This window comes from Cydia pomonella, chromosome 14 (genome assembly GCF_033807575.1).
Source record: "Cydia pomonella isolate Wapato2018A chromosome 14, ilCydPomo1, whole genome shotgun sequence".
NCBI lineage: Eukaryota > Metazoa > Arthropoda > Insecta > Lepidoptera > Tortricidae > Cydia > Cydia pomonella.
Window position 1 is genome coordinate 13603110 of NC_084716.1, and position 11730 is coordinate 13614839.

At 40.7% G+C, this 11730-nt stretch overlaps 1 protein-coding gene and 1 long non-coding RNA gene across 4 annotated transcripts in view; one reads left to right on the forward strand and one right to left on the reverse strand.

Annotated features, from left to right (window-relative positions):
• LOC133525013 (uncharacterized) overlaps positions 1-924 on the reverse strand; it is a 36728-nt gene extending 35804 nt beyond the window's left edge. Inside the window, exon 1 of one of the 3 annotated variants that reach the window (XR_009800510.1) lies at positions 401-924. This is a non-coding gene — a long non-coding RNA (uncharacterized LOC133525013). The remainder of the gene's footprint in view (positions 1-400) is intronic. The other 2 variants (XR_009800508.1, XR_009800509.1) reach the window with 2 other exon arrangements.
• Positions 925-1256: 332 nt separating this feature from the next.
• LOC133525009 (cytochrome P450 6B2-like) lies at positions 1257-4502 on the forward strand. Its single transcript, XM_061861192.1, has 3 exons — positions 1257-2453; positions 2794-3047; positions 4252-4502. Exons 1-3 carry the CDS (start codon positions 1342-1344, stop codon positions 4428-4430), a joined length of 1545 nt encoding a protein of 514 aa, XP_061717176.1. The 5' UTR covers positions 1257-1341; the 3' UTR covers positions 4431-4502.
• The last annotated feature ends 7228 nt before the right edge of the window (positions 4503-11730 follow it).

The following is an 11730-nucleotide window of genomic DNA, read 5'->3' on the forward strand; positions in this document are numbered from 1 at the left end:
ATTTTTTTGTTAAATATTTATATATTATTATATATCGTTGTCTAAGTTCCCTCAACACAAGCCTTATTGAGCTTACTGTGAGACTTAGTCAATTTGTGTAATAATGTCCTATAATATTTATTTATTTATTTATTATTTATTTATATTTCCTTAAGAAAGATGATGACTAATAATTTAGGATGACTCTTTCTATTTCTACAACGGTCCGTGCCCGAGCCGAGCGTCCCAAGCTTGAGTTTTCGATAGAAAACTGTATGATTCTTTTGATACGCCAAAAGGATAAATAATAAAAGTTCGTAGGAATACGCCAATAAGTCCCGTTTTAGCTTAAGTAAACAAATTTAAAATAAAAATTTAAATTGCTTGTGATTTTTGGTAGGTTTTATTAAGACAGAGCTACCTTATTTAAATATGTGTTGCCTTTTTTAAGAAATCTGTTGGAGGTCTAAGCAGTGCATCTGTACCGCGTGACACTTGAGTTGGGAGAGCGAGGGGCCGGCTGAAGGCCGATGAAATTATAACTCACATAGACGATCTTGAAGCACACTTTTTACTACTCAGAATAAAGAGTACATAGGTATTACATTTGTCAAAGAATTAAAATATAAAATATAAGGACATGTTGTCACTATGGCTGACAGTAAAGAAGAGAGGGAATCAGACACAACCTTCATAGAGTGTAATACAGCATTGTGTTGCTATAGTCAAACGTACTTAAGGGCTCCACACATGATGCAACTATAGCTAAAGAGGACAATACATTCTAACAAAATCACTAGCGTCAAATTAATACACACTTCACAATGTTAAGAAATAATAATTACATATTCTTAATAACAGAGGCTTTTGTCGTATAAAATATTTTTAGGAATCATCACTCGTCGACTCATGATCAAGATTTCATGGAAAAAAAAAACTCAGGAAATAAAACATAATTATGTCGTTTCAGGAATTTAGCTTACTCTATAGGTACCTTAAATTTTGACCGTGACTTATATCGACCAATATTGGTCCAGGCACAGTTTTGGGCTGCACTAATATGGTCGACAATGTTTCAAGAATGTAAACTAAAACCAATTTCTAATGTTCCGATTTAACCATGTGACGCGTTGGACAATGTGATGTTAGATAGGCACAGCAAAGTTATAAATTAATAAAGTGCTTATCAACTCATAATCATTTAGCAATGCATCGTATTGCATTGTTTTATCAAGTCACGTGATTAAAAGTTAGATAGTAAACTATTCAGAACTTTTTTTTTAATAAACTATAATTCTCGCCCACTGTCTAATACGCAACCATCGGCTGAAGTAGTCTTTAATTGATTATTTATAAGTAAATATGGTGCTCATTATAGCAGTGGCAGTTCTATTGATCCTAGTGTACTGCTATGGAACCCGGACCTTTAGTTATTGGTCTAAGCGAGGTATCAAGCACGACCCACCCATTCCGTATCTTGGCACGGCCAAGCGACAGCTCTTTTTTCAGACCAGTCACTTTGAGATCTTTGACGAGATGTACTGGAAATACCCGCAGGAAAGATATGTTGGATATTATTATACGAATACGCCGCTTCTCATCCTGAGAGATCCAGAATTAGTTAAGCGATTTTTAGCGACAGATTTTAACTACTTCTATTCAAGATCAGTATTTCCCCTACACGGTGTACCAGAACCGTTAATGAATAACCTATTTGCGTGTGACGGAAACTTGTGGAGATTTCTGCGGCAGAAGATGACACATGCGTTCTCATCTGCAAAATTAAAAGCCATGTATCCACTGATTATTTCTAGAACCGAAAAATTACAGCAACTTGCTGCAGAGGCTGCCTCGAGAGGCACAGAAGTAGACGTACTAGACCTCATGGCACGATATACCACTGATTTTATTGGTGCTTGCGGGTTCGGCCTTGACACAGAAGCTCTTAACGATGAAAACTCGATGTTCAGACGTGTGGGGCATCGTATATTCCATACCACCAAACGTGATGCGATTGTGATGTTTTGTAAAATAATGATGCCCTGTGTATTCAAGAGTTTACATTACTTCTCGGAGTTTATAGAGAAAAATATGTTTGAACTTATAAAAAATATAATGGCTCAGAGGGAGTATAAGCCATCAGGCAGAAATGATTTCATAGATTTACTTCTGGAAGCGAAATCAAAAGGGAATACAGCGGAATATCCTTCAATCGAGACAAATCTTAGTGAAGGTCCATGTCTTGCGGAGCTAGAATTGACTGAGGAGCTGATGGCTGCGCAAGTATTCGTGTTCTTTAGCGCCGGGTTCGAGACGTCATCGAATTCGTCCAGCTACATGCTGCATGAATTAGCCCATCATCCTGAATACCAAAAGAAGTGTCAAACGGAAATTGATGAAGTGCTCTCGCGATATGGAAACAAGTTGTGTTATGACGCTATCAAAGAAATGAAGTACCTGGCTATGTGTTACAGGTGAATATGTCTTTAGATTGCTTAACTCACACACATAACACATCTTTATTTCGATGTTCGCCGTAAGCGTGACCATAGTAGTAGGCCGGCAGAAAAAATATTAGTTAAACTTTTAAGAATTTCAGTTCTGTTAAGTATTATGAGTTTCATATTTATGCATCAAACAAACATACACGATGCTTATTAAGGCGGCAGATTTTTTTTATAATATTATGCACTAACAAAGTTTCGTAGGTAACACGATTTAGCATACTCGCAAAAAATATCTAGTAGAGTATCTTGTTTGTTTACTCATAATGGTGTAACTACATTTTAATATGATTATACCAATTTATTTTAGCGAAACGCTCCGCGTTTTTCCGGCAGCTGGTTTCTTGATGCGTAAATGTCAAAAACCTTACATCATCCCGGGCACTGACATTACGCTGGATCCCGGAGTAAAGGTGGTGGTTCCGGTCAAATCCTTTCACAAAGATCCTCTGTACTGGGAGGACCCCGAAGAATTCCGGCCTGACAGATTTCACCCGGATAATATGGCTAAAATCAATAAAAATATATATTTGCCGTATGGAGATGGACCAAGAAAATGTATAGGTAAGTGGTCTGTATGTATTAGGTGACATTTCCGATACCTGTTTATAGCCACAGTATTAAAGGTGCAGTATCCTTATTGATGAAGGCAAAATTTCACATACTATCGCGTTTACGATGTCAACTAAATACATCAAGGTCATTATGACCATATGTTAAATAAATATAGACATAGATTAAACCCGTAGTGAAATATTTCACAGAATATATTCGATTTTTCTGTAACAATATACATTTATCACTTTTGTAGGTTTTTTTTGTTTTCTCTCTCACGTTTCTTAAATTATACGACAATTCAAAATATCACACGTAAAGCGCGAGGCAAAATTGCACTGAATTAAATTTGTAAGTCATAGTTGTACCTTTTTTTATACCACGACGGTGGCCAACAAGGATACGGCTCGCCTGATGGTAAACAGTCACCGCAGCCTATGGACGCCTGCAACTCCATAGGTACAAATTGTAAATTGTAAGCCATAGTTGTACCTATTATTAGACTATATTTAGGTGGTTTTGCAGTAATGGAAATAGTTCTAGTAGCGTACGAGTAAGGAGCAAACTCAGACGGTCCGATTCGAAAAATGAAATACGATAACGTAAAATCTGGTTTAGATAAGTTCTCATTTAAATATTGTTTGACAGAAGCAACTCGATTCGGACATCCAACGTCACTTTGACGTTAGAAATATCGTTACTGAGATCACAGCGGAATCGAAATAAACGTCAATTTTGACATGTCGTTTAGTTATCGAAATTTTAAAGATCTTTCCAAGATCTTAAACGTGTCTTAATCATTCTTCGAATCGTGCCGAGAATTTCAATCCCACGTAAATGCCCCGTTTGCCCCGGAGTTCTTCATATAGTTCAAGTTGACCACGATGACGAAAGTTCTAACTTACGAGTAAGTTATAAAGTCGCTACCTACTAAGTACAAATACAATTCGATCAAATGAAATAATTAGAGCTTACCCTGCTTATAGGAGCGTTTCTTTAAAAAAAGCCTTTTTTTTAATTTTGAACGTTTTCATAAATTTTGTGTTTTTTCTATTCAGAATCACGAGCTCTTTCGAACCTAATGAGATAAAGAAATGCCCCAGAATTTTTTTCCTACTGTGTTGCCATTTAAACTTTGTATAGCGCTAACAAAAAGGAAAGTTTGAAAATGTATGGAAATTTTGCGTATCCTGATTTTTCTTCCAATTCGCAGGAGAACGTCTCGGAATCATGCAGTCTCTGGCCGGCCTGGCGGCACTGCTCAGCCAGTTCTCAGTGGCCCCTGGAAAGAACACCGTACGTCATCCACCTCTCGATCCATCAGTGTTCCTCGTGCAGAGCGTGCTCGGCGGCATGCCGCTTATCCTGGTCCCTAGGAAGAAGAACTTGTGATATAAAAGAACCGATAAAGTCTTGCTGGGCTGTCAGTAAATACAATAGTTTATTTTTACTGACATCGTCTTGCTCATAGAAGCGCTGGTGGCCTAGCGGTAAGAGCGTGCGAATTGCAATCTGGAGGTCGCGGGTTCAAACCTCGGCTCGTACCAATGAGTTTTTCGGAACTTATGTAAGAAATATCATTTAATATTTACCAGTCGCTATTCGGTGAAGGAAAACATCGTGAGGAACCCGGACTAATCCCAACAAAGGCCTAATTTACCCTCTGGGTTGGAAGGTCAGATGGCAGTCGCTTTCGTAAAAACTAGTGCCTACTTCAAATCTTGGGATTAGTTGTCAAGCGGACCCGAGGCTCCTATGAGCCGTGGCAATATGCCGGGACAACGCTAGGAAGAAGAAGAAGGAGGATCGTCTTGCTCATATTCTTGCTCCCATGCCCTCATGTACTTCTACATTTTATAACAACTCCTTTACCTTCTGGGCTGTTTGGTTATGGAATGCTTTGCCAGTAGAAATAAGAGTTTTAGAAACATTTAAAAACAGTTGAAGCTACATTGTTTCTACCTTAAGTTGCAATTATATAAGGTGCTTTTTTTGTATTATCATATTATTTTATTTATATCTCTTCTTCCTCCTGCCCTTATCCCACGTTATGTGGGGTCGGCACAACATGTTCTTCTCTTCCATTCTCCTCTATCTTTCGTCACCTCAGCACTCACTCCTTTCTTTCTCATATCCTCTTTCACACAATCCATCCATCGTTTTTTGGGTCTACCATCCGCTCTCCGTCCATCAACATTCATTCCTAACATTCTTTTTCCTATATGGCATTCATCCCTCCTCATTAAATGCCCATACCACGCTAACCTACCACTCCTTATCTTCTCCGCTACCGGTGCTACTTTCAAACTTCCCCTTATATACTCATTCTTAATTCGATCCTTTCTCGTCACTCCACACATCCATCTCAACATTCTCATTTCCGCTGCGTGCACTCTTCTTTCATCCGTCACTTTCGTCGCCCAGCATTCTGATCCATACATTACAACAGGTCTCACGATCGTCCTGTAGATTTTCCCCTTAATTATTCGTGGATCGCAAGTTGTTCCAGAGACCTGTCGCCATTTCATCCATCCCGCATTTATTCTATTTTTCACGTCACGGTCGATGTTGCCGTCACTTTGGATCAATGACCCAAGGTACCGGAAATCGGAGCAGACTGGTAGGGATACACCGTCTAAGGCAATATGGGAAAAACTGGATAGACCACCGAAATCGCAGAACATATGCTCCGTTTTGGTTCTGCTTATTTTCAGTCCCACACTTTCCAGCTTTTCTTGCCATTTTCCCAGTCTGCTCTGGACCTCAAGTGCATTTTCTCCGACAAGAACAATGTCGTCAGCAAACAGCATACACCAGGGTGCTTCCTCCTGTATGTTCGATGTCAGAGCATCCATAACCAGGAGGAACAAATACGGACTTAAAGCTGACCCCTGCCATATTATTTTATTTATATGTACTTGTTTTATATAGTTATTTGTTTTATGTACTGTGTGGTAATGTTCTTTAATTTTAGCTCCTTGCACTACCTGTTAACTTTTGATATGAGTTCTTTATTTCGATACCCAAAGGTCTGTCCTAGTTATTGTTACCTATTTATAATTTCAAGAAGACTATTGTTACCTAGTTATACCTAATTTACTTCTAAACGTTTATTGTAATTTTACACGTAAAATGTATTGTTATTGGATCAATAAAGTATTATACTTTTTTTCCGCCATAATTATTTTTATAGACTATAACAGAGATTACAGGTAACATAAACTAACTAAATTAAATCTAATAAAATAATAAACATAAATAGGAATATTAAAAAACCCTCTCCTGTGAATATTTACTTACTTAAATATAATCTATAGACACTTGTTTATAAACAATATAATTTTATTAATAACATAACATTTCCGACTCTGGCGCAGACTTTCTCTTAATTGAGTCCAATAATAACGTAACGTACGTAAGTAATATAATTAATTATTTCACTCCATTCCAGTGAGTGGTAATGATAGGGACCGTGTCAACAAAATATGAAGCTATCTTGGGGGGAATTTGGGAGACGTGATGCCACAGAATACCTACTTCTAACTAGATTATGTGCCATGACGCATAATAATTAATTAGGATATTATTTTTGTAGTTTATGAGTTCAGATTGTTTTTTTCTTAATTCATTCATTAAACTTTTCTCTTTGCATCCACTCTTTATTTTAATTACTCTTAGACTTAGAACTTACAGTTACTCTCATCCAGCTTTGTACCCCTGCGGTATGTCGGATAGATGAATATTCAACATGATGGTAGGTTTGCTAGCGACCCTGCGGTACCCCATCTAAGGCAGAGCCGGCATTCGTTGGTGGTTTTAGATTAGACAGTAATCCTCTACTGGTTAGTCCGTCATCGCTCCTGGCTTCTTCCGGACTAGGGGCATGCGTAAACGCATTTACCCAACGTTAAAAAGAGGGTATGGTTCGGATTGGCAAGTCAAAATAATCTTTGACTAATCAACTGCGGTCGGAATTAATTCGCCGCTACACTGCACTTAAGAGCCTACCGCCAATAATCACTTCGTTCGTTCGTTCGTCTATTGGTCTCCCAATCGCTGAAATATGACTTATGATACGATAAGTATCATCTTCAATTTTCGATATTCGCGGTAGGCCCTCTGAACCTATACATATTCTGATAATAGTAAAGTAATTAGCGGGATAATCTAAGGACTTACGTCGTAAAATTATAATAACATATTAATAATCCAATCGTACAATTAGCTAAATGGATAAATACTTAAACTATGGAACTATAAAAGCTATTACTTAATTAAAGCTGTCGAATAAAAGACTAGCATAAACCGTGGGGACTCACCTGTGACGTGGTCTGCAACTTCCTCAGGGGCCCCTGGTTTGGTTCCTTCGATGGTGAACTGTCGTTATCTCACAGGCTGGCGTCGGGAGACGATTTCTATTTATGCTGTACACTGTGTCAATTTGATTTTGGGTTTTTTCGACTCAAGCTTCGACGGAGCGAGCAGATATCGCGCGTTTCGATTTGGAAATCGTTGGCAAGAGAGAGAATGGCAACACTCGAGCTTCGGTGTTGCGTGCTTTGAGAAAAGTGTTCCGTTTCAGGCTTATCCCGTTTGGAATATGCTAGTCCATGAAGTATTAATTGATTTTAAAATAATAAACGAAAATACGTAGTATTTGTGCGTACATATACAAAAGTACCGAACATGCCGCCGACCATAAAATAATACTTATTTTATTTAAGAACTACTATGCTAACTTAGGACTAAAACATGTAATGCTATACCTAAGTGATGCCTATTCAACAGGCAGGGGGCAGACCTTAACTACAGGTCGCTTGGTAAGAGTATTACCGATGCGTACAGTTACGACTCTGGTAATACCGTCGGCGCCGGGATGCAGTTGATGCACGCGCGTGAGACGCCATTGCAGTGGTGGCAGTGTGTTGTCTATCAACACTACTACAGAACCCTCCCGAAGGGGTGTGTTAGTATTGTCGTGGAACCATTTACCTCTTGGTTGTAGCTGGTGTAAATATTCTACGCTCCAGCATTTCCAAAAATGTTGAACAGCTTGTTGAATAACCTGCCATCTAGCGAGGCGGTTTGGGTTGTCGTTAGACAAGTCAAATTCAGGTAAAGACGTTAATGGTTCCCCGATGAGGAAATGTCCAGGAGTCAGGGGTAATGGATCAGTAGGATCATTACTAAGTAGACACAGAGGTCTTGAATTACATACCGCTTCAATTTGACAAATCAAAGTGTTAAATTCGTCCTGAGTTAGTTTTAGTGTACCTATGACACGATGTAAGTGTCGTTTCAGACTACCTACGGCTCGTTCGACGAGACCGGCAAAATGCGAAGCATATGGAGGATTAAACTGCCAGGTGATTTGCATGTTTGTCAGCTGGTTGTTTATAGCAGTCTGATTTGACTCGTTTCGCAGAAACGTGTAAAGTTCGGAAAGATACCTGTCACAACCTACGAAATTCCGTCCGCAGTCAGAACGGATTGTTTTGCAATACCCGCGTCGGGATATGAACCTACGCAATGCGTTTAGAAAAGACTCGGTTGAAAGATCGGGAACTAATTCCAAATGGATTGCTTTCGTTGATTGGCAAACGAACACGCATACGTATGATTTATAAACTTTCGCGTTACGAAGTTTACTTGATTTAAGGAAGAAGTGTCCTGCAAAGTCAACGGAAGTATTTAAGAAGGGACGAAGTGATCGAACCCTAGTAGTAGGTAACTGAGCCATGGATGGCTGTGGTGCAACAGGTCGTGCACGAACACAAGATACGCAGCGTCGTGTACGCATACGTACAGCATCGCGAGCACACAGGATCCAGTAGGTCTGTGCGAGGGCAAACTGCAAAGTTTGAGGTCCCACATGTAAATGTGTTTTATGATAGTAATCAATGAGAAGATTCGTGAAGTGATGTTTCTTGGGTAACAAAATCTGATGCTTGGCATCATACGGAACATTGGCCCGATTTATCCTGCCGCCGACCCTGAGAAGTCCGGCATCGTCCAAGAAAGGTTTCAGTTTCTGAAGACGTTTTGTACATCTATCATCGTCCTTGAGACGCGAGATGTCTTCGGAGAAATAGTCACTTTGAACAAGTGATATAATTCGACTGAGAACTTGTTTTGTCTCAGGAACCGTGATATATTTAGTCGTCGGACTGTTCGCCTTACGACATTTATTTATAAATCGTAACATATACGAAATGACGCGTAGCATCCTTGGAAGCGATGGAAATCTTTCAATGAACTCTAAATTATTAGGTTCTTTGGTTTGTGTGACAAGAACATGCTTACGACGTTCTTCGTCGGTGTGACATACGACGTTAGTCTTAGGCCACTCAGACTCATTTTTACTGAGCCAAGCTGGTCCCGTGAACCATAGTTGATGGTTCAACTGAGATGGGAGGACACCACGAGACGCAGGGTCTGCGGGGTTGTCTGCGGATTGAACGTGGTGCCACTGTGAGGCAGGCACGTTGCTTGTTGTCTCCGCTATGCGGTTAGACACGTATGTCCGCCACTTGTCTGGAGATGAACGTAACCAGGCAAGAGTTATAGTGGAATCGGACCAAGCGTAAACTTGGTCGAAAGACAATCTACTGCTGTAAGCAGTGAGGACCTTTTTTATCAATTTTGACAGTAGATGAGCAGCGCATAGTTCCAATCTCGGGATAGTAAGCCGTTTCAAAGGCGCAATTTTTGTTTTGCCCATGAGAAGGTGGGTGCTGATAGCACCATTCGAGTCAACGACACGAATATAGACGCAGGCGGCGTACGCCTTTTCAGAGGCGTCTGAAAAGCCATGAAGTGACACTTGATGTGTACTCGGAAGCACGTGACGAGGTAACGCGATGTCTTGCAATAACGGCAATTCGTCGATGAACCGAAACCACAAGTCACAGATACCCTGTGGAGAGGCAGAATCCCAACCTGAGCCTGATACCCATAAAAGTTGGATTAAATGCTTTACAAATACCGTCACTGGACTTAGGAATCCGAGGGGATCGTAAATTTTAGCGATTTCTGCTAGCATTATACGTTTCGTACATTTGCGCGAGTTAGCCACTCCATCCGTTTGGTAGGTGAAAATATCAGATTTAGGGTTCCACTTGAGCCCTAAGACCTTGACAGAAGTGTCAGTGTCAAGTGCTGACAGAATAAGAGCGTCATCATGATTGGATGCATCATCATTTAAATTCGATAAGAACTCAGCACTATTACTGGTCCATTTGCGGAGTTCGAACGTTCCTGCTTTACAAATGGAAAGTAGCTGATGCTGAAGAGTGAGAGCATCTTCAACCGTATCAGCTCCAGTAACGACATCATCAACGAATACTTCGTTAAGAAGTACTTGCGAGGCAAGTGGAAAGTTAGCAGCTTCATCAATTGCTAATTGACGAAGTGTGCGCAAGGCTAGAAAAGGCGCGGAAGCGACGCCGAATGTGACAGAGCACATACGATATTCCTTGACGGGATCATGGGGAGAGAATCTCCAAAGAATCCGATGAAAGTCACGGTGTTCCTTACAAAGACCAATGTAGCGATACATCATTTTGAGATCAGCCGTAAAGACGATTTTATGAAGTCTATACTTCAGTAAAATTTCAGAAATGTCCTGATGCAATTTCTGACCAGTGAGAAGATTATCGTTAAGAGAACGACCTGATGTAGTTTTACATGAAGCGTCGTACACAATGCGATACTTCGTAGTGGATGCGGAACCCTTCACCACAATGTGGTGGGGTAGGTAGTAGGGGGGAGTGCCAGGACTCGCTGAGTCAATGACTGGCTCCATTATATGTCCCAAGTCTAAATATTCTTGGATACATTTATTATAGTTCTCACTTAAGGCAGGGTCGCGAGACAGGCGTGCCTCTAGTTTAGTTAAGCGTGAGAGAGCTATAGCACGAGAATCGCCCAATGGCGGAGCATTCTCCTTGAAGGGTAGGGAAACTGTATATTTCCCATTTGCATCTCGTCTGTGAGTATCAACGAAGATAGACTCACAGCGCAGTTCTTCTTTTGTAAGATGTGGATGTTCTGGTATGGATTCCAATTCCCAGAACTTTTGAAGTTTCATGTCAAGTTGGCAAGTACTCAAGTTGACACTAAGTCGTTTCATACTGTCATATGAAATTCTACCACCTAACATATAACCAAAAATGCTGTTGATGGCCACGGGTGTGCCCGGTGAACCCTTGATATTGTCCAGTAGTAGTATGCTATCCAGATAGTCAGATCCCAGTAGCAGTTCAACGGGCCGCGTCGAGCGCAGTTCTGGGTCCGCTAAATCAAGATTTTGTAGGTGTGGGAACTTCTGAATATCCCCAATTGATTTTGGAATATTAGCAGTGTAGCTTGTAAGATTAGCTAGGATAAGAGCCTCGATGTGAAACTTCGGCTCGGGTTTGTTGTGAGGCGTGACCTCGCACAACACGTAACCACGTGGTTGGACTTCGCCACCAATGCCGGTGAGAGTGGTACTCGTCTGCGCGGAGTACCGCGGCAGGCCGAGACGTTGGACGCACGACTCAGAAATGAGCGTGGTCTGCGCTCCTTGGTCCACAAGGGCGCGAACGGACCGCGGCGAGTAAGGCCCCTGGTTCAGGGGTCGTAAATTTACAAGCGCAGTCGTGAGTAAGACCGTACAGTTCTTACTCGAAGGGTGCTCCGTAGCTCCATG

Bases quoted from the DNA above. Each gene is read 5' to 3' on its own strand.
- LOC133525009 (XM_061861192.1), top strand. From the start codon at position 1,342: ATGGTGCTCATTATAGCAGTGGCAGTTCTATTGATCCTAGTGTACTGC. The intron at 2,454-2,793 runs GTGAATATGTCT...AATTTATTTTAG, and splicing joins TACCTGGCTATGTGTTACAG to CGAAACGCTCCGCGTTTTTC. The intron at 3,048-4,251 runs GTAAGTGGTCTG...TCCAATTCGCAG, and splicing joins TGGACCAAGAAAATGTATAG to GAGAACGTCTCGGAATCATG.